The sequence below is a fragment of the Orbicella faveolata genome, unplaced genomic scaffold, assembly GCF_042242905.1.
Source record: "Orbicella faveolata isolate gen_17 unplaced genomic scaffold, um_ofav_v1 contig_25, whole genome shotgun sequence".
Classification (NCBI taxonomy): Eukaryota; Metazoa; Cnidaria; class Anthozoa; order Scleractinia; family Merulinidae; genus Orbicella; species Orbicella faveolata.
Window position 1 is genome coordinate 24,668,611 of NW_028301553.1, and position 22,444 is coordinate 24,691,054.

The following is a 22,444-nucleotide window of genomic DNA, read 5'->3' on the forward strand; positions in this document are numbered from 1 at the left end:
AAACAAGCTTCAATGTCGATTTGGAATACGTGGCCTCTTACTAGATTGGCTGACGAGTTACCTTACATCTAGGCTGCAGTACACGGCCCTCAACGGGCAACGATCCAGATTCTGCTCGGTGTACTTCCGGTGTCCCACAAGGAAGTGTCCTGGGTCCCGCTCTATTTATTCTCTACACAAGCGATCTCGTGGGGTCAGTTCAGTCTGGGACCGTCCATATGTATGCTGATGATTCGACCATCTACTGCTTAGCGAGGAGCGTAGACGAGGTCGCCGCTGCGCTAAATCAATCCCTGACCGAGTTGTATGCGTGGTGTGTGAGAAATAAGCTGACTCCGCACCCGAAAAAATCCGAATACATGCTAATCCACAGAGGATCCTTTACAGGCCCCCACCCACCCATATACCTTGGAAACAACATTCTGGAACGGGTCACACAACGTCGACTCTTGGGTGTCGATATTGACGATAAATTAAACTGGTCAGCACATATTAAGGGACTAAAGAAGAGCTTCGTCAACAAGTTGAGTCTCATAAAGAAGAGCAGATTTTTACCTAAGCAAGATCTCTTAAACCTATATTTCAAAGTTGTGATCCCTGCAGTCACGTACGGTATATCCGTAAGGGGAGGCACGAATCGCTCAGATGACTTCGACTCACTCGAAAGACTACACTGCAGAGCAGCAAGGCTTATTTTCAACTTTCCTAAAGACCTACCATCAGTTGAGGCCCTCACCAGGGCCAAATGGGACACTCTAAGAACCTATTATAAGAACTCCATTCTGAAGCTAATTTATAAAATGTACTACAATGATTCACCACCCTGTATGACTGCACATATTGCAAAATCACAATCCTACTATAATCTAAGAAACAGCCTTAAGCTGGAAATCCCTCATTTTAAATCAAATATCAAGAAATCCTCCGTATCTTACAGAGGTACAATTCTGTGGAATTTTCTACCGATTGGATGCCGAATGCGAACAGTGTAAACAGCTTCTCTAAGATGATAAATAATCTTACTTTGGTCAGGGACATTAGCTTTGCGAATATATACTGCAGAAGATGACTCGACTGCCCACCGGTGTACGTTTATTAGTCACATAATGTTAATAATTAGGTAATTATTATTACCTGCAAATTTTTATGTAAACTAGTTTACATCTTACACTGTAATTTTTTTTAAATTCTTATTTTGTAACTATTCTTTATTGTTTATTTATACACGACCCCTCAAGCTGCAAGCTTAATTACTTATCGTGTTTAAATAAAGGTCACTTACTTACTTACCAGGGGAAGGAGCTTATTTAGCCGGCCTTTTGCGAACAATTTTAAATGTTGCCGCTTGAATTGAAAGTAAAGTTCATTTGAATGCTTTCGTGTGTATTTCAGACGGTTTTAGATCTACCTGCTCGATTTATATCTACTACGCTTCATGTTGACAAGTCCCTCAAAATGGCGGCCAAACTTGGAGATTGCCGAAAATTAGGTAAGTTCACGGAGTTATAAAGTTTTAGTAAAGGTCGGGCCGCAAAGTTTTTTTTCTGTAGTTACCTTTTCTATGGCACCTTCTTCCTAGCCATGTTAGTTGGATCAGTTAAGAACGCCTCACTTTTTTAAAAATTTACTTTGAATTTGATCGGTTTTCGCGTGTGTGACTTAAGCGAACCGATAAGGTGTCACTAAAGTCTTCCTGTTTTCTTGATTGAAACGTGATGTTAATATAGTTAATAGTTAATATACATGGCTGTGGTATTTGTTTTTTGCTGAGTCCCGTAGTTTTTTGTAAATTGTCTTCCAAAGTTGTCTCAAATTTAAGTCTTAAAAGTGTCACGTCAGGCCTTCGCTCGATTGAAATTTAATTTCCGTAAAACTTTGAAAAATAAAGAGATCCGATCAAACGGATTGTGGTTTTAGAATAGGTAAATGAATGGCTTACAACACACAAGAAATGAGCTAAATTTGTGTCTCAAGCAAAATCGACCGGACCGCTCTTACAGAGACACTCTCTTACACGTCCAAGTAAAACTCGGAGGCCAATCGAGCCCTTCAAGTGAGCCCAGAAGGAAACGTAAAAACCAAACCCCTTTGCTCGAGTGCTTGTAACACAGGTTCTTCGTGTGAAGACGTCGAGTGACTGAATTATGGTATGTGAACTTTTGCTCTGCATATACAAGTTTTGCTTAACAAATTGACGTCAGTTTTTATCCGTCTGTCTTATTATTGACCATGAATCTGGTCATAGCATTGTCAAAGTAGCTGTGGATCCACGGGGCGATAGCCATAAGCCGACGGTGGATCCGCAGACTACTTTAACAATGTTATGAAGAAATTCGTTGTCCGTTGTCAATAACAGAGCAGAAGCATGAAAAACTGACGTCACTTTTCTTTTTTTTCTTTTTTTTTTTTTTTACAAAACACAATGAGCACACGAATTAATGTTTATCTATCAATCAAAAATTATTCTCTCATTTTGATTGGTTTTTGTCATAAGGTTATGTTAATTTTAGCTTTTTAGCCTTTTTATTCCGTTTCTAATCTTGTCACACGCAATTGAATATTTTATGAAATTTGCGCATTATAAATGTTATTATTATTATTATTATTGGTTTTCTGTTATGATCTATTAGAGGACAGAACAGACGTATACATGGCGTCAATATAACAAACACTTTCCCTCTGTTTTTTTTAAAGTGGAGGAAAGTCGTCAGAATTTAGATACTATTTTACGTGACTGGGCCAAAGATTAAGTACAAAAAAGTCTCGTCGAGGATGTAAACAGGTGCGAGAAGCGGGAAAAAGAAATAAAAAGCCGTTTCATTTTTTTAGAATTTGACTCTAGTTGAGGACACTGTGTTGTGTTCTTGGGCAAGACACTAAACTCTCACAGTGCCTCTCTCCACCCAGGAGTATAATTGGGTACCGGCGAATTGTTGGAGCCCAAACCTAACAAATTGCAGAGGAGGGACCTGCGATGGACTAGCATCCCGTCCAGGGGGAGTAGAAATACTCCTAGCCGCTTCATGCTGCAGAAACCGGGATAAACTCCGGTAGCTATGAGCCAGTTGGATCCAAGGCTTCACATGGCGCGAAGGAGCAATAATTTGAAGCAAGAGTAGTCAACAGAATCCTTTTTGCAAACAACCACCGAGCTTATAACGATGCTAACATGCAGTAAACCAGATGGATGTTATATTCCCAGCTACTCCGATGAAATGTTAGCTAGTTTCATGGCTTGCTCTACACCTGTTTGACGCAAATTTTTACGTTGCTCTTTGCAACTTTTTGCTACTATCGCATATTTTGAAATGAAGTTAATGGTCTAAATTTGAAACTCCTGCAATTAATGTAAGAAGCCGAGACACCCCTTCCCCGAGTTACCCTGACTGTGCTAACTTTTCACTTATTCCTTGAAAAATTAAACCAACCGTTTACTTGAGGATCGCGAACCCGTCTAGGAGGGCGAGACAAGTCGGGTGGGCGAGTTGTCTCGCCTCGGCAGATAGGGTCACCCTAGCAAGCGGTACAACTTTTCTTCATATACACACTTTGGCTCGACGTGGGAAGTATCATGCAATGCCTAGATTTAGGATTTAAAGCAGAGATTTGTATCAAGGAAGTGAAATTTAACTCGGCAAAACCCCCTGTAATCGAATGACCGAGGGAAACTCATAGAAAGGGTTATGAATAATCATAGAGGGTCAACTTTGACTCGGCTTACAGGGACAACGTTTTCAAATATAAACGCTCGGTGTAGTTGCAGCAGATGGAGGGTTATCTCGGGTACCCGAGATTATATAAATGAGGAGTAGTGTAGTAAATGGCGCTACCAGCGCATTATGCAAAAAACGGCCTTCCCACTCCTGCACAAATCAAAAAAATACCCTCGCCGGGCCTCAACTCAAAAAAAAAAAAAAAAAAAAAAAATGCATTTTCAGGCCTCTCAGAGCAACTTCCAAGTCAAGCCCTCTCGTGAGCAAATTTCATGTCTCCCACCCCTCCAGAAATTAAAAAAATCCGTCTGCCAGAAAAAATTCGCGGAGCTGTCTCATGACGAAAAAAATAATCTTACCACCCCTCCAGAAATAAAAAAAAAATCCTTCTGCCAGAAACAGCATAAATTGGGCTGTCCCAGGCCTCCGCAAATCAAAAAATTACTCACCAAGTGGCCAAACAGCGCTTCTGAAAATGACTTAAAGAGAAATCGACATTAATACATTGGGAATAATGAGTATGAAAAATAGAAATTATGAGAATAAAAAATTATCTAGCTATAGTATCGTAGAGATGAATAAATCAGAATTGAATAAATTGACAAAAAAACAATTAGTTGTTCTATTGTTAAAAGATCAACAAAAAATCGAAAAACCTATTCTAGCACCGCGCAAAAGCGTGAAGTAAATGATGCAAGATTATAAGGAAAATATTAATTGCGCCACCTCTTGAATTCAGAGATAAACCAGTTCCAGCTCCGAGAACAAGACTAATGGAATTACCTATTGGTGTTATGCTGAAGATAGAAAAACCAGTTCCAAAACCTCGTGTTAAATCTAAAAAACCAATACCAGCTCCGAGAACTAAAATAACGCTAGTTAAACTAGCTTTGAAAGATGCTGTTAAAACTTATGAGATTGGTTTGAAAAATAAAAGTGATCCGGTTGTTCAACTACAGTCAACCAGGCAGGCAATTGAGCATCATTTTAATAAATCTCACTTGGAAAAAAGTACGCATTTCAAATTTTATGAAACTATGAGAACAACCTTCATCAAAGAGGTTCCTGATAATAAACAAAATGATGATGACGTCGAAGTTGAAATTGATAAGGTGATGGGTGGTAAGCATTATTTGAAACGAAAAACTGCTCATTTCAATAGTAAGGCTAAGACTGTCACAAACATAATTGATTTAAATCAAGAATTGAACATTTCTCAGGAAGAGATTTTGAAAAAGATCGCACAATGGCTATCAGAGGGTAGTGGTTGGATCATAGACTCAGTTGATAAACATTATCTGAATATTGTCAAATATAAACCAATGAAGAGTAAATCATATATTCAACTTCCAAAAGAGTTGAGAAACTCGTTGAAAGGTTTGATAAATATGAAAAATAAGGACAATGAATGCTTTCATTGGTGTCATATCAGGCATATTAATCCTCAAGAGAAAGATCCAGATAGAATCAAGAAATCAGACAGATCACTTATTAATAAGTTAGATTATTATAATGTTGAATTTCCGGTCAAAATTAATGATTATCATAAAATTGAGAAACAGAATAGTATCAAAATTAATGTTTTTGGTTATGAAAATAAACAAGCACATCCAATTTATGTTTCACAAGAACGATTTGATGATCATTTGAATCTTCTTTTAATAACCAATGAGGACAAACATCACTATGTGTTGATCAAAGACTTTGATAGATTCATGTACAATCAAACCAAACATGAGCATAGAAAACACTTTTGTTTGCACTGTCTTCAGTGTTTCTCATCTGAAGATGGTCTCAATAAACATAAGACTGAGTGTATTGTGATTAATGGTGAACAAGCAATAAAAATGCCTGGGAAAGGTGAAAAAATTAGCTTTCAAAATCACAGCCGACAGTTATAAGTACCATTTGTGATTTATGCTGATTTCGAAGCCATCACAGAAAAAGTAGATTCTTGTAAACCAAATGATAATGATTCATATACTGAAGCTTATCAAAAACATACAGATTGTGGATTTGCTTATAAAGTCGTCTGCTGTTATGATGATAAGTATTCCAAACCAGCAAAAATTTATCGAGGTGAAATTGCGGTTTACAAATTCATGGAAAAAATGATAGATGAAGTGAAATATTGTAGAAATACCATCAAATATAAGTTCAATAAACCAATCAAGATGACTCTTGCTGACGAAGAGAATTTCAAACAATTAACAGAGTGCCATATTTGCGGCAAGAAGTATACCAACGAGGACAAAAGAGTCAGAGATCATTGTCATGTGACAGGTAAATACAGAAGGTCTGTTCATGAAGCTTGCCGCCTCAATTTTCAACTAACAGATAAGATAACAGTCATTTTCCATAATCTCAGGGGCTATGATTGCCATTTTATCATGCACCAGATTGGCTAAATAGCTAAGAACAACACCTACATCAATAAAAAGGGTGAGGAGAAAGAAATGAGTATTAACTGTATCCCGAATAACATGGCGTTTATGTTAGGTCGCAATTTGGTATTTATTGATAGTTTCCAGTTTATGAGTTCTAGTTTGGATAAACTAGTCGGAATCATTAAAATATACATCTGAAGTTTTCCAAGGAAAAGCACTTGATTTGATGTCCAAAAAAGGTGTTTACCCATACGACTATATGGACTCATTTGAAAAGTTCAATGAAACTAAATTACCGACAAAAGAAGCATTCTACAGTATACTCAATGATCAACATATCAGTGATGACGATTATGAGCACGCTAAAAAAGTATGGAGAGGATTTCAGCTCAAGAATATGGGTGAGTATCATGATCTATTTTTGATTTCTGATAATCTATTATTAGTCGACGTGTTTGAAAATTTCAGGAAAACATGCCTTGAATACTATAAGCTCGATCCAGCTCATTATTTTACTTCTTCAGGATTATCATGGGATGCTATGTTGAAAATGACTGACATTAAATTGGAACTGATGAGTGATATTGATATGTTTCAATTTAACGAGAGGGTATGCGTGGAGGAACAAGCTATATCGCAAACTGATTTGGTGACGTAAACAATAAATATATGAAATCATATGATAAGACCAAACCATCAAAATACATCACTTATCTTGATGCTAATAATTTGTATGGTTGGGCTATGAGTCAGCATCTTCCAACAGGCACCCAGCTTCCCTCTTAGGATACACCTCGAAGCTCCATTTCGTCAAAGTCGTCTTACTCTGCAGACGCAGGTCTACAACGACGCAATGAGTGGATTACGGGTTTTCATTGAATGGCTTTTTGGCAGCGTTATTAACTCTTTTCAATTAATTAGTAGCATCTGTAATTACATCGAATTGTTAAGTAGTTTAAGTAGTGTTAGTAGTTGTATTATTGTTGTAAATAGTTATCACTTCTGTACTCAGTAGTTGTAAAAGTTTTGTAAGTGGTGTGAATCACAGTTAAAGTATAAAAAGAAAAGAAAAAAAAATATTTTAAATTCCTTGATCACAAAAAAAAAAAAGATGTACGTGGTATGAACATTGCTTCGAACTGCATTACTTGCCTTTATAAAAACCAAACTTCACTTTTTTTTTTAACTTGACCCTTCAAATTTCCAGTAACTTATAAAGACAATTTTAATTGACCTAAAAATTCTACAAAGCCGTGTAATCGAATGGCTTGTGTGAAATATTCGAACTCAGCAATATACTCAGCTTGCAAAAAATTAGTTCTAAGATACTAGAGTTAAGCTCAATGCAATAAAGTGTAAAAGTCATTCTCAAAGTCACTGACAAGTTTAAATTTCGTTACTGTACTGCGCCTTTCAATAACGTTCGGACTCTATAATTCAAAGCTCAACCGACAAATGCGTTTTTCGCTACTGTGAATCAAATGTTCGGCGGCTCCTCCCAGCTTCCGACTACTGCCGAACACGTGGTAATCAAATCAAATCGCTGAGCACAGTTCAGACAACATAGTCGTAAGCTGGCAGGAGCCGCCGAACATTTTATTGACGGTAGCGAAAAACGCATTTGTCGGTCGAGCTTTGAATTTTAGAGCCTGCATGTATTGAAAAGCGCAGTAACTGGGTTAAAACGTTTTAACTGGCATGCGTTCACAATGTTGCGGCATGTATTCCAATTTTGTGAACAAGCCAATCGTTTTAATCAACTCTGTGTCGCCTACAAATAAAATCATGTTTCACTTCTCAGGCAATTCTTTGTAGCTACCGGCCTCAAGGAGGCGTAGCCACTAATGTCATCGTCCTTGAAAGTAATTTTCGTAACCCCAATAAACCCTTTTCATAAATGGCTGCCAATTTAAAATTAGTTTGTATGTATTTAAATTAGCCTCACTAAACTCGTTTGGGAGTAAAAATTCTTTTGAATTATCAACTCAAAAACGAGGTTAGTCAGGCTAATTTTAATACTTACAAAAGAATTTATAATTGGCAGCCATTCATGAAAAGGGTCTATCTTCAGATAGTTTTCGTAGCCCGTCCATGTAACCTTACTCTTCGGATAGTTTTCGTAGCCAATCAGATTGCGTTCACACAAGCGTAATCCCCGGAAAGTGTTCGGTGACCAATCAGAGCATCAACTGTCCCAGCAAGTCAATGGTACGTAAACAATTTTTTGAAGCGAAAGGCTGATCCGATTCAAATATCACGAATCGTTTTGATTTCTTATCAAAACGAGGAGTTCAGCCAATTGTTTGTATCCAAGGTAGCCACATGCAGTTCTCGACTGCCTATTTTTTGACAACTGATATGAAAGCCGGATTCATCTGTTGCTGATGTAACATCATGGCTTGCATCGTTTCTTGCTGTTTTTCCTGTTCCTTTCGTTTAATGTCCAACTCTTGCTGGCAAAAGGTCCCCTTCGTGGTTAGCATTTTCGTGCAAGAAATCCACTGGCGGCTCTGCGCATCTCTTGCGGCCTGAGTTTGTTGGCTGATCATCATCAGTCGTTCCCCTCGATGATTTTCGCTTCTTTTTTTTTTTTCCCATACTCTCCATAACTTTCTTCCTTATGTCTTCGGCTTTATCTTTGTCATTCGTCTGTTGAACTGATAGGTTGTCATCTGGTTTGATGGTATCCTGTCTCTCGATCAACTCTTCGATTAGAACCTCCTTCTCTGTCAGATCTTCAACGACGACACCACTAGCCGCCGCCTCCTCTCTGATCTTTGACCTGAATTTTCGTCGAAGCAATACCCAACGCTCTGTAACTTCTCTCTTATCTTTGCTACGAAACTGTGGTGAATCTATCTGATTTATATTGCCTAGTTCGTGTTTAAGCCTTCGGAAGCCAAATAAGAATGGTAGATATTTAAAGCATGAAAGCAAAAAAGTTTACTCACGTTTTGTGGACAACGGGAAACTCGCTGTTCTCACGTCCGCGCGGAGAGAGGACGGCTTCCTGCCAAAATGTAAGACGTCTATCAGAAATAAATCTGACTTCCGGTCGCAGTCGTCGTCGCCGTCGCAAAAATTTGCGTTACTAAAAGTCCCTACGGTTTTCTGGCGGACGCTCTGACCATACATTGCTCTCCTGTTCCTCATTAAATTTACCTGCTTTTTAGACAGTTTAAGTGCCTTTCGAGGGCGAAACCTGGGTAAATTCTCGTAATGAGGAGTGATGAAAACGGTTCAAGCTGTAGGGGCATGTCGTTGGCACCACTTCTCATTTCTGAAAATGTGTTTTCGACAATAAGCGTTTAAAGACGTTGAGATACTGTATGTAGTGGTAACTGACTTAATCCTTTAGGCTCCTAGTGGAGTAAAGAGCTTCAACAGTGCTCCGCCAGCGGACTCTGTTTTGTGCCATATTCTCAGCTGTGCCATCTTCATCTGTTCTTCAGTCGACCTTATCGTGCACGTCTTAAGAGAATCCACTTCAAGGCCTGATTAGTCGTGTCAGTGGCTCGTTTTCGCAGCGCATGGCCTACCCAAGGCCATCTCCGTCTTGCTATGTCGGTTGGTATTTGGTCTTGTCCCGTCCTGCTCCAAAGTTCTTTGTTACTAATTTATCCGGCCAATGTATGTTGTGAATCTTTCTGAGATATTTATTGACAAACCTTTGCAGCTTTTTCAATAGAGCTTGTCTCACTTTCCAGGTCTCTGACCCAGCGGGAAGCGTAGCTTTAACATTTTTAGTGAAGATGCGCAATTTGATTTTGTTAGAAATCGACGAGGCATTCCAGACTGGTCTAAGCGTGTGGACGGCCAGTCTGGTTTTGCCTAATCTGCTTTTCACATCCTCCTAAGCTCCGCCGGTGACTTTGATGGCGCTACCCAGATATGGTGAGCCTTTCTGCATCTTCCAGATCTTCGATTTGCCGCTCAACTTGATTTTATCCTGCTGCTTGTTATTAGCTCGCATGACTTTGGTTTTCTCTTTGCTTAAACTGTGACCAGTAGTCTCTGCGATTAGCGCTAGGTTGTTGGTCTTGGCCTGCATATGTTGCAGTTTCTGATAGGAAAGGCGTATATCATCTACATAATCCACGTTATATAGCTGAGTTGTTAGTGCCCACTGTATGCCTCTCTTACCCTTATCTTCCACCTCTCTCATGATTAAGTCGACAACCATAATAAAGATTATACGGGACAGCAAGCAGCCTTGCCGAACTCCTGTACTCATTTCGAAGATTCAGACTGTTTTCCACTGTGGATGACTTGACAAGATGAGGCTTCGTAGAAGTCCTGGAACAACTTAATAAACCTCGATGGAATTCCATAGTGGTGTATAAGCTTCCATATGACGTTCCTGTGTAAACAATGCGTTTTCAAAATCAATAAAGTTCATTTATAATGGCGTCTGCCATTCATTACACTGTTCTATGAAATCTTATCCTTACGGTGGCAGTATGCTCTGTGCAAGATTTGTCTTTCCTAGAGCCGGCTTGCTTACATTGTAGTTGTTTGTTAAGGGCATCCCTCAGTAATTAAATCTAGATTAGTGTTCCCTTGATCCCAACAATCTAATCAGGAGTTCTGATCTCTTGTTCCCTGAAAATAATTTGACAATATTCCTTGTTCCCTTATAATAAATGCCCCTGTTACCCCGCTCCATAAGCTCTGAGAGCCCTAGCAACAATTAAATCAGAGTGAATGAAAAGAAGATGTCAAAGCCTTATTTGCCTTATAGGATAGGGATTGAGCTCTGTTCATTCGCACCAAATAAACCATGATCGATGTAAACACCAGAACGTTTTATTTAGGTCTTTTTATAACAAATCCTACAATTTAATGAAAGTTCTTGACTTTTCCTAATTTCTCAACATTGTTTGTTGGAAATGCTATAGTAGCTCCAACATGCCTAAAAGCGATCACTCTATAGAAAAGTAAAGTTAAGTCTGGTTTTTCAAGCGATCGAGAGCCTTTTCCACCGGTTAAGTTACTATATGACGGACGACATTGTTGATTTTATGAACACTTCTGTACTGGATAGTGTGTGATCTGTATATAGCTTTTTCCACCCTTTATAATACCGGCCTGGAGTTCTCTTTAAAATTAACCTGGTATTACAAAATCGCTTAAATGAGTGTAACCTACAGTTACAAAATCGTCGAACATAGCTTAACCTAAAGTGATCAAGTCGCCTAAAATGACAAAAGCGCCGTAATTAGCATAACCTCGCGAGCCATAATTTTCTAACAATGATATAGCGTAACCTAACGTGGCAAAGTCACTTTTAAAATGCTAAAGCCAGTGCAACGAATCAAATCCCCTTAAATTGTGTAACTAAGCGTGACAAAAAAAAATTGCTATTTTTCTTGTCTCCTACGTTGGTGTCTGGTGAATACTTTATGGCGGCACACAATGCATTAGCAAAGGCAACAGCGCCTAAAAAAGTACTAACATGTCTCTAACAATTCATGTAATGTAGCGATGTACTTCTTTGCCAGTCTTAGAGTTTGGATTCTTGACAGCCTGTCTCCGGGCTCTCTCTCGGAAAAGTAATCTGGTATTACGCTGCGAAGCACGTTAAACGCTCTCTTCAGACGCGCCTGCCTTTTGCGCTCTCTTTCTCGGTTCAGATCTCTTCGATTGGTCAATATTGGCATTCCCGAGGAGCGGTGACGTTTGGAATACAGGTTGTTCATAGTTTCCTTAGTCTGTTGTTCAAATTCCTCCATACTTTGTCTGTGTAGCAGTGTGTCCCAACATGCAGGACAGTCGGGAAAGGGCAAGCAATTTTGTAGCAGCACTTGATTGTTGTATATTTGTTCCATGGGTTTATTCACTTGTACTGATGCTTCGTCGGGAACGTTCGTTTGGTTGAACTGCATCTGCAGGGAATTAAGAAGGGATCAGCAAATTTATCGACAATGCCCTGTGGGAGTCAGATATAAAAGTGACGAGGATAAGTTTCGGATAATTATAAATGACCCTTGAAAAGCTACCAAAATGTCGCTTTGTGGACCCAGAAGAAAGCGAGATATCCTAAAGATAACTCTAAGGGTGTTTGGTTTTGATTTTAAAAACGCCTTAAGCGAAACCGAGGAACAGACTTTAATTAATCTCCAAAACTACGACGACCACCGCCGTCGCTGTTACGTAACTGAAGTGGAGTTCCCATCCCCCTGCCCCAGCTCCCAGGCTATAATTATTAGCCTCAGAGAAACGCACATTCTTTTCTTTGGGTTTCTTTATGTCTGTAAAGAAAATTCCTGGAAAAACGCCAAAAAAATTCCAAATAAACCTCCCTACATTAAAATAGTACAAGTATCCTAGCTTGCCAGGAACAGCGTGTTTCACCCGAAATAACAAGTGCGGGAGGATATTTAAGATGATTTCTGGATGGGGTGATACACCCAGGTATAGTATAGTTAACAAGCGATGGCTTGGTAAAAAAGGCGATGTAATCAGACTCCTCTGTGCCCTGAAGATTACTAAGAGTTCAGTTTTATCTAGAATCTTCCAAGAAAGCAACGATTGTGAATTTGGATGTAGACTTTTGCAATTAAATCCAAGATATTCTTCTGGTTCATATTACAATTCCGATATTGTTTAAACAACACTGAAAAAGTCTTTACCCTTACAAAGAAGGTGTCTTCAGAGTAAAACTGGATACCATTGAGTTCAGTTCTGATAAAACTTCGCTGGGTTCTAACAAGAGTTAACTTATCTTTCCCTGCCGTGATTGATCTTCCATGTCAATTTTTTTCGAATTATTCAAGCGAATTTCACATACTGTTCAATCAACATTACCACGCCGCACCATTCAGGAGCTTCGTTCGTTTGTTCTCCTGGCAAAATTCAAGACTGTGACGGTTTATATTTTATGTTATCTTATTTGCCGCCTAATAAAACGCCCAAACAAGGATATACTTCAATGTGCGATTTTGAGGGCACGCAAGCGATACAACGCTATTTTCCTACACAGGATCTTGTGTAGTTTGCGCGGCAAGCGTTCCCGCATGTAATAAAAGCTTTCTCTGTATTTAGGGGCTGGACGAGGCATCGTCGTCCCCTGTCTGAGCACTGAGCAGTTTGGTCACAAAGAAACGTTCGCGTTGTCAAAATCGTATCGCACGTGCAAAATTGGACATGCGTGATTCACAAGTGTCTCCACAAGCGACATTGGCATGTCGATTCATCGATTAACTCCTTGATTTTGATTAAAAATTCACTTTCACCTTCTGTGAGGAAGCCGACAACTAAATAGTCAGGGGCACCCATGGACCGTTTTCTCTCAAATGCTTTTAAACGCTGTTTCAGGCTATCTGGAGTACTTTTTAAGCTCTGTGGGTTAATTTTAGGTTGCGTTAAAAGAAAATTTATCTGTTCGGTTATTCTAGGGGGACTCGAGTATTCTCGAATTTATTAGGGCTTTTTTGTCCATTCCCCGGAAACCTTAGGTCTTATCGCCTTTTCGAAAATGATAGCTGACCTTTTTTCGGTACCCAAAACGACATTTTGTTTACAATCCGAAAACAGCAGACATTAAATTTCTCATATCACGAAAGTTCGAGGTGACAATTCTCTTCAGAAAACCAGAGGAGATAAAAAGCCATCCGAACAGATAATTTACCGAAACAAACCGTTGGATGCCCCTAAATAGTGCATCTGTAAAGCTCAACGACTGTTTTTACTGTCATTTTTCACAACTGTAAAAATCCAAACCACTGAATAAAAGAAGTCAGGAATTTAAAACATTAAAGATGATTAAAAGTTGATCTCCCAGGTTGAGTTTTAGGTCTGCGTGGTACTCGGTATTCAAGTTTTCTAAGTAAATTCATAGAGGTCAGTATGGATGGAAAAGCCATCTCTGTTTCCTGCGGAAGGACGCTAGCTAATGCGCGGGCCGAAAATCAACGACAACAACTGCCAAGAACTCTTGTTCTAATTATGACAAGTTTAATGTTCGGACTAGTAAAAGTTGCAGGTTCTTGCAGCTATTGTGATGCCGTCAGTGGTGCAAGAACTCCATAAGAAAAATAATTAAAATTATACATATCTTTCTCACGCCTGTTGTACACGCACTATTTCACACTTTGAGAACTACAGTCTACCGGCCGTAAGCGACCGTTATCTTCGTTGTAAGTCTCACGTGTCACATGATATTTTTTTGGTCAGTTCTACCGGTTTTTTGATATGCCAAGAATTTTCCATTTTCAAAGTTTCTGAGTGGAGAAAGAAGCTGTGATTTCTCAGGATTATAACAGGGGTCGCCTGCTACAGCTCATCGATATGGACTTCTCGATCAGGGAGTCATGAAGTTCTACGCAGTGACCAAATGCCCTTATGTTATTCTATGTTTGTTCGGAAAGGTCTGACCACAAAGCGTCGAAAACATACATTTTATGGCATGCTAAAACTTAGAAAATTCCTAAACTGGAAAAACCAAAAGAGTCCTTTGAATCGTTGGGAATTTCTTACAGAATTTTTCAGGGGTTTAAAGAATTTGTTCCGTTGCAATTCTTCAGCAATTTCTGACTGCAAGGCATTTAGCGCACTTGAGCTTAACCGAAACAGACATCATTGACGAACTGATATCATGCCCGAGCTCCAAAGATTTGTATATAATACAAATCGATTGAAAGTAATTCTAGGAATCGATTGACATTTCTTGATAAACATAGAGTACTCTCAGGGCGTTTGGATGCGTCTTTTTCTCGAAATTGTCACAGTTTCTATCAGAGAGTTCAGCTATAAATTTCCTACGTGTAGAGAGCATGGTTCATAGTAGACCGAACTGATTTGTGGAATTGCTTGGCATTTTCAAACAAACATAAAACACTCACAAGAGACTTGAATAAGACTTTCTGTCGATAATCTGTAAAAATTTAAGACTGCAGAGCATTAAGCTAAGGACGTATCAAAATAATAATTAATTGTAGTCAGGTAAAAGAAATCAACAGTGTCAGGCTCAAATTATGACAAAATGAATACAAGACATGTTAATAACAATTTCAAAATGTCAAGAACAAGGTATTCACCTTCACTTGTCGTGCAAACTGTCCTTTGTCCCTCAACGGCAATTAAGGCAACTCAGCATCAGTTGTAGCTCGTTGTAAACATAGTTGATAGAGGGGAATGGTTATGAAACTCGACAAAGTTCTTTGTTTCATATTTTTGTTCTGTGTTTTGGCCTTCACCGTGCACAAAACACAATAGTTGTTTACTCCGTACCGAGGAAGCAACCAATAGAAACGTGTTGGTTACGTAATTCATGCATATAGTGTATGAGCGCAAAATGAAAGATTGTCCACGGTCGTGGACCAACATAAATCTTGGTATCTTTGTTTGCTCCTTTGATGTTTGCCGGGCTTCATAACCAGTCGCCTCTATTAACTATGTTGTGAAAACTTGAAAATCACCTGAGCCAATTATCGCAAAAATCGATGGGGTGCAATTGAACTTTGATTGATATGGTAATAGCGGCCATACGTTATATTGTGCTATTCTGTCTGCTGTTATTTCGAGTCGTCGCTCAGACGCGTGGTATGTACAACGATAGTTATTCTTTTTCAGGTCATTAGCTTATTAGCCTGAAGGACAATGCAGTTTCTGTTTTGTGTAACTGAACGATTAGTATTTATTCGGCTTTGTTTGTCCATGATATGATTGTGCTAATTGTTGCGGCATTATAGAGGTATTTTGTGGGGGAGAATATAGTAATCAACGAATTTTGCGAATTCTTCCGTACTGTACATGTTACCCTGAAAACAGAAGTCTGCCATGTTGAGATAACATCTCGTAAGGTCATACTGTTATTTTGTTTTATTAAAGAGGGGTAGACCATGTGGTATGTGAGAAAACGGCGTTGCTTTTATAGTTTTATCGCGTATAAAGAAATAAGTGCTTTCCCTTACCTTTGGCTAATCGGAGCAGTATGATATCTGTACACTATAAGTATTATTTCAAGCGTCGTGGTCACTTAATAATGACGCTTTTGAGGGACGTAATCAATCTCCCTGTCAGGTGTGTAGGTGATGAGAATAACGATACTGATCTGCTCACACCCAGCGCGAGTTCACGAGGATAGCCAAATGTTTCTTGAATCGAATGTTATATGTTTTGCTGGATCTTGAGACGGTTAATATAGTGTTCGTTTGCTCAAAGATAAACAAATGAGAGTTAAATACAACAATGAAAAACCTTAGCCGTCCTTTATTCCTACCTACCATCTTAGACACGAATTCAAAACAATTCGTTCGTTCGTGAACTGAATTCTCCCGAGTATTTGAATCTGATTGTCCGAAGGTCTAGTGGCATTTTATCAAATTGATCGTGCAAACAGACCAGTTGGTTTGATTCAAGATTAACCTCGTGGTCTTTTCACTGACTTTTTACTATTGCAGAATTTCAACAAGGATCACAGCCTACAGTCAAAAAATAGAAAACAAAAAACAAGGATAAGGGAATGAGAAGAAAACAAACAACTACACCTCGACCTAGTCCCCCTCGCCTGGTGGGCTCTTATCCAGGCACGGGTCTTCTTAGTCAGTCCAAAACAGTAAAGGATGATTTTAACGACAGTACTTTTTTAACGAATTACACCCCACAAACACAGTGGGTATCGGAAGATAGGCCTAGACAAATTCTGCTGAAAAAATGTTAAAAAGTTGCTTAAAAATATCCTCAAAATTTGCTCAAAAGTTGCTTAAAATCGCAAAAGTTGCTTAAAAACTTTTTATAGTTGCTTGCTGAAATCAAAGAGCAGCAAGCCGGCTCTCTTTATGTAAAACAAAAAAAAAAAGAATAGTTTCAGTTCAGTTACAGTTTCTTGAAGACCAAGCTATAACACTGGTTTCATCTTACTGCTTTCTTCGGCAACTGTTGTACCTGATCATCTCGGATGCCTCAATGTAATCTTTTAAGGCGCTTTCCTGCTGGGATGAAAGGGTACTGAGCAGACTAAATACCCTCTCGGCAGAGGCAGAGCTCGGTTGGACGAGGAGTATTTTCTTTACAAGGGAAGCCATGGATTGGATCTCCTTGATGTTGTTCTTCATCGGATTCTTCATTGTCAGAAGAAAGCGCTTTTTTGACCTAGTTGTACCATATTTGGAATATCAACACAGGATACCCATTCTGGAAATGGAGTCACATCCGGCATATCCATATTTGGAATCTATCAACACAAGATACCGATCAAAACGCAAGAGAGTTTCTAGTGAAATTCTTGTGAATTTCCCCCCCCCCCCCCCCCAAAAAAAAACGTGTTAAAATCATTATCAATTACTTATGGATGTGATTTTGAAATAATGAAAACATGCCAAAAATATGCTAGCTTTTAGAAAAGATGCTGTAAAGTTGCTCACCCTCCGAACAGTTGCTCAGAATCGAATAAGTTGCTCAAAATTGTAAAAGTTGCGCAAACGTTGCCGAGCAGAATCTGTCTAGGCCTATCGGAGATCATTTCACAAACGTCAATTAAATTTCGAAATTTTTTTTTTTTTTTTTTTTTTTTTTTTTCAACGGTTAGTATGCTCGGCGACATTTTGTCTAAAAAACACCAACTAATTGATTAACTAATGCGTTCCAAAACCTCCTTTTTACACCCTAAGAAAGACGACAAGCATCTCCTGTTCCTTCGGTCCGCCTGGCTCAGGGGACAAGAAGGAGTATTTTTTTCGAGTCTACTATGACGCAGGTAAACCTATCTAAATCGATATTCAGTGGTGTCAATTACGTCTCTTCCACTTCCCCTCTGCACTACACCTGATACAATAAGTGACCAAACAGGAAGTGTTAAACGTCCAGGTAATATTCGGAGGCCAATTGAGCCATTTGAACCCATAAGGAAACGTTAAAGCCAAAACCATTTCCTCGAATGCTTGTAACACAAGGTCTTCGTGTGAAGACGTCTAGTGATGAGTTATGGTATGTGAACTTTTGCTCTGCACGTACAAGTTTTGTTTAACAAATTGACGTTATTTTCTATGCGTTTATCCTGTTATTGAACATGTCATAACATTGTAGAAGTAGCTGTGGCCGGTCCACGAGGCGATAGCCGCCTTATCCGTAGACTACTTTGACAATGTTGTGAAGAAGTTCATTGTCAATAACAGGACAGACGCATGAAAAACTGACGTCAATTTGTTTTGAGCACTTCAATTAATACTTATATAATAACTCAAATTATTCTTGAATTTTGATTGGTTCACGCCTATGATCTATTAGAGGACAGACGCATAGATGACGCCAATAATACACTTTCCCTAAGTTTTCAGAATTTAGATAATATTTTACGTGACTAAGCGAAATATAAGGTGCAAGAAGGTCTTCTCGAGGCTGTGAGCAACTACAAAAAGCAAGAAGAAGAAAGAAAATACAGTTTCTTTTTCTAGAAAATGACTCGAGTAGTCTCAGTCGGCAGTTGAACGAAACTATAAGCCAAACACAAAATTGGTCTTAAAATTAAGCTTACTTCAAGGTAAGAAACTATTGCTTTGTCTCGAATTTAGCAAACCCAATAAGCAAAATGTTTACGAGGTTAATTTATTTAAAAAAATCCAGTTTTTCTTTGTCTCAAAATAATTGTTGACACAGATTGATGTCAGGAATGAAACATAACAACGCCACCTCTTAAAATCAGTCAAAATAAACACATGACCTTGCTTTCCGACGCGAATGTTCAAGTCCATTTCAGGGCACATTAGCGAGCAAAGTAGAACTCACCACAGCCTACGGCCAACTTTATCGCAGCTAGAAAGTGTCTCCGACACTATATCAAACTGATCAAGCACTGAAGCGAAACAGACACAAATTTTCAGCTCCAAAAGCTACAACGTCTTCTCTGTATCGCTGTTACGTAACTAAAGTGGAGTTCCCATACCCTCTCCCCAGCTCCCAGGCTATGATTGTATATCCTAGAGAAACGTACAAGATTCTTTCACGTTTCTCTATGTCAGTAAAACGCTGAGTCAAACTCGGCAGGAAAATTCATTGACAAACGCCAGCAAAATTCCAAATAAACCTATGTGTATTTGTATCACAAGTTGCCATTTACCGCGTGTTTCACCAGAAACAACAGGTGCAGTAGAGTGCGGCAAAGTGAAGAATGTTTCAGTGCAATTTACACAGACGTCTTGTTGGATAAGCTAAATTGCGCCTAAATTCACGGTGCAATTACGAAACAAATTGAATCTTGACCGAAAAGGGCGACTATCCGCCAAAGCAAAGCTGACAATTGCTCCCACTGCGTCAAGGACGTCTTTTTAATTTAATTCAGTCTGGAAGAGGTGATACACTCAGGTATCGTATAGTTAACAAACAATGGCTTGGTAAAAAAAGGCGATATAATCAGGCTCCTCTGTGCCTTGAAGATTACAAAGAGTCGTGTTTTATCCTGTATCTTCCAAGAAAGCAACGATTATAAATCCGGATATAGTCTTGTATTAATAATTATATCCAAGTGGAGAATGGATTCTTCTGGCTCGTATTACACTTCAGATATTGTTTTAAACAACAAAACGTCTTTACCCTAAAATGGAAGGTGTCTTCAAAGTAAAACTGAATATAATTGAGTTCACCTCTGACAAAACTTTGCTTGGGGCTAGCACGAGTTAACTAATCTTCCCATGCCGTGATTTATCTCTTATGTCAGTTTGTTCGAACCATTCAAGCGAATTTGACATATTTGTCAATCACCTTTACCACGACGCACGATTCAGGAGCTGTGACTGTTACGTTTATATCTTATCTTATTTGTCGCCTGACATACCGCCGGAACAATTATATAATTAAATGTGAGATTTTAAATGCACGCTAGCGATACATGTACATGCGCTCTGTTTTCTTACACAGGATCTTGCGTAGCCTACGAGGTAAGCGTTCCCGCACATAATACGAGCTTTCTCTGTATCTAGGGACTGGACGAGGTTACGTCGTCCCCTGTCTTGTTACAAAGAACCAGACGCTTTGTCAAAATTGTATTGCACGTGCAAAATTAGACAGACATAGACATGGGTCTCCACAAGCGACGCTTTGGGTAGATTGGCGTGTCAATTCAACTCATTGTTCTTTTCCTGATGTATCCTTGAGCAAGGATAGCTTGCTTCATGTGCAAAATTAAACGCGCACAACCGGTGCATGCACTATTTTCCCAAACACGTACTTGCTTCAAATGACTGTACAAGCTACCAACGAGAAAAATGATTTTGATGAAAGATTCCCATTCACCTTCACCAAGATAGGCGAAAACTAAATAGCTAGTACATTTGTCAAGGTCAACTGGCTGCTTTCAGTGTCATTTTCACAATAGTAAAATCTAAACCACTGAATAAAAGAAATCAGGCGTTTGAAGTACTAAGAAGATTAAAAGATAATCTTTTTTCGGAGTTTCAGGTCAATGTGATATTCCATACTCAAGTTATCCAAGGAAATGTAAAGAGTGCAGTATTGAAACGCCGTCTTTGTGTCCTACGAAAGGAAACAAATATTGTGGCTGGAAATCAACGAGAACAACTGAAATAAACTCTTCTTCTAATAAGTTAACTGTTTAAACTACTAAAAGTCGCAGGATAATTAGTTTTTTAACATTCATGCATGGCTGCCTTCTTGCAGCTATCGTGATGTCGTTAGCGGTGCACTGAACTCCATACAAAAATTTAAAAAACTTCTCAGGCGAAGGATGCTATTGAGTTAGCCGCAAACTTTAAGAAAATGTATTTTGAGGGCGTCTTATAGGGGAAGAAGTTAAACATTCAGTGGGCCGTACGATATTTTATAAATTTTAGAATTTTCTTTAACATAAAGATATTAGGAGCAAGGACATCATTGCTCGTCCCGCTTTTCAGCTACTTCTACCCTCTTTAAATAAAGTCTTTACTAACTTACTTACTGCTGGGTTGGCACTCTCTGTATTTTGTCGGGTTAGAAAAGCTGTCGACTTCACTTTCGGTCTTGGCCCTTCTTCAGTGTGTTGAAGACACATTGAAGATGGTCCAAGACCTGTTATACACGCACTATTTCACACTTTGAGAATTACAGTCTACTGTAAACACTATGTTAGTTGCCGGTAAGTATCACAAAATTTCTTGAGCTCAGTTTTACTGGTTTTTTGCTATTCCAAGAATTTTTCATTTTCAAAATATCTGAGTGGAGAGATAAGCTGTAATTTCTCAGGAACACAACAGAGGATCCCTTTCTAGCTCTTAAATATGGAATGCTCGATAAGGGGGCTATGAAGTTCATCATAGTGACCATATGCCCGTCAAGTAGCTGGGAAGAATTTCTAACATAACTTCTCAGGTGTTTGAGGAATTCATTCCGTGGCAATTATGTAACAACTTCTGACTGCCGCATGTATAGCACATTGGAGCCTAACCGAAATAGACTTGGCGAATTGATAGTATGCCCAGCTCAAAAGATTCGTCTATCATCGCTACATATTAGAGTAATTCTAGAAATGGACTGACGTTTCTTAATAAGCGTAGAGTGCTCTCTGCACTTTTGAATGGATCTTTTTCTCCAAATTGTCATAGTCTCTATTTGAGAGTCCAGCCATGAATTTTTTAAGTGTCGAGAACATGGTGATTTTGTATTAGACCGAAATGATTTGCGGAATTGCTTAGCATTTCCAAGCAAACATAGAACACTCTCCAAAAGTTTGAATAACACTTTCTCTCGAAAATCTGTGAAAATTTCACACTTCAGGGCATTTATTCAAGAATGTTTTAAAATCAAGAATCAACTCTAGGTAGATAAGAAAATTAATAGTGTCAGGCACAAATTTTGAAAAATAAATAAAAGACATGTTAACAACAATTTCAAAGTTATTCACCTTCACTTGTCGTGCAAACTTTTCTTCGTCCCCCAACGGCAAATAAGGTATCTCAGTATCTGTAGTAGCTCGTTGTGAAGAGCTCGAAAACCACTTAAGACACTTATGGCATATCGATAAAGTTAAATTGAACTTTGATCAACATTAATTGGTATGGTAATAGCGGCTTTACGTAATATTGTGCTATTCTGTCAGCTGTTGTTTCTAGTCGCTCAGCCATGTTGTATGCAGTACAATAGTTATTCTTTTCAGGTCATTAGTTTAAGAGCCTAAAGGACAATGTGGTTTCCGTTTTGTGTAACTGAACGATTACAAATTAAACAGCTATTTGTTTTCGGCTTTGTTGGTCCATTTTATAATAGTTCTACATTGTTGTGGCATAAGAGAGGTTTTTCTAGGGGAGAAAACTAGTAAACGAATTCTTCCGTGCTGCTAGTTTGAAAACAGTAGTCTGCCATACTGACATAGCGTCTCGCAAGGTCAGACACTTATTTGTTCTATTGAGAGGGGTA

General features: G+C 38.8%; 2 protein-coding genes and 1 pseudogene across 3 annotated transcripts; all 3 read right to left on the reverse strand.

The window, feature by feature from the left end:
• Window positions 1–8,040: 8,040 nt before the first annotated feature.
• On the reverse strand, window positions 8,041–9,043 carry LOC149109598 (uncharacterized; annotated as a pseudogene).
• A 910-nt stretch (window positions 9,044–9,953) lies between these two features.
• Window positions 9,954–10,334, reverse strand: LOC149109599 (uncharacterized). Its single transcript, XM_089294654.1, has one exon. The coding sequence runs from the start codon at window positions 10,332–10,334 to the stop codon at window positions 9,954–9,956; it is 381 nt and encodes a 126-aa protein (XP_089150780.1).
• A 550-nt stretch (window positions 10,335–10,884) lies between these two features.
• On the reverse strand, window positions 10,885–22,036 carry LOC110058021 (twist-related protein 2-like). 2 transcript variants are annotated; one of them, XM_089294110.1, is made up of 2 exons: window positions 21,933–22,036; window positions 10,885–11,985 (listed from the first exon to the last, which is right to left on the reverse strand). In XM_089294110.1, the coding sequence occupies exon 2, from the start codon at window positions 11,983–11,985 to the stop codon at window positions 11,551–11,553; it is 435 nt and encodes a 144-aa protein (XP_089150236.1). In that variant the 5' UTR covers window positions 21,933–22,036; the 3' UTR covers window positions 10,885–11,550. The 2 variants fall into 2 exon arrangements, with proteins under 2 accessions (XP_089150236.1, XP_089150237.1); XM_089294111.1 differs by lacking the exon at window positions 21,933–22,036 and adding an exon at window positions 15,139–15,646.
• Between the last annotated feature and the right edge of the window lie 408 nt (window positions 22,037–22,444).

Excerpts from the sequence above, each read along its gene's own strand:
- LOC149109599 (XM_089294654.1), bottom strand. The coding sequence starts at position 10,334 with ATGAGTACAGGAGTTCGGCAAGGCTGCTTGCTGTCCCGTATAATCTTT.
- LOC110058021 (XM_089294110.1), bottom strand. The coding sequence starts at position 11,985 with ATGCAGTTCAACCAAACGAACGTTCCCGACGAAGCATCAGTACAAGTG.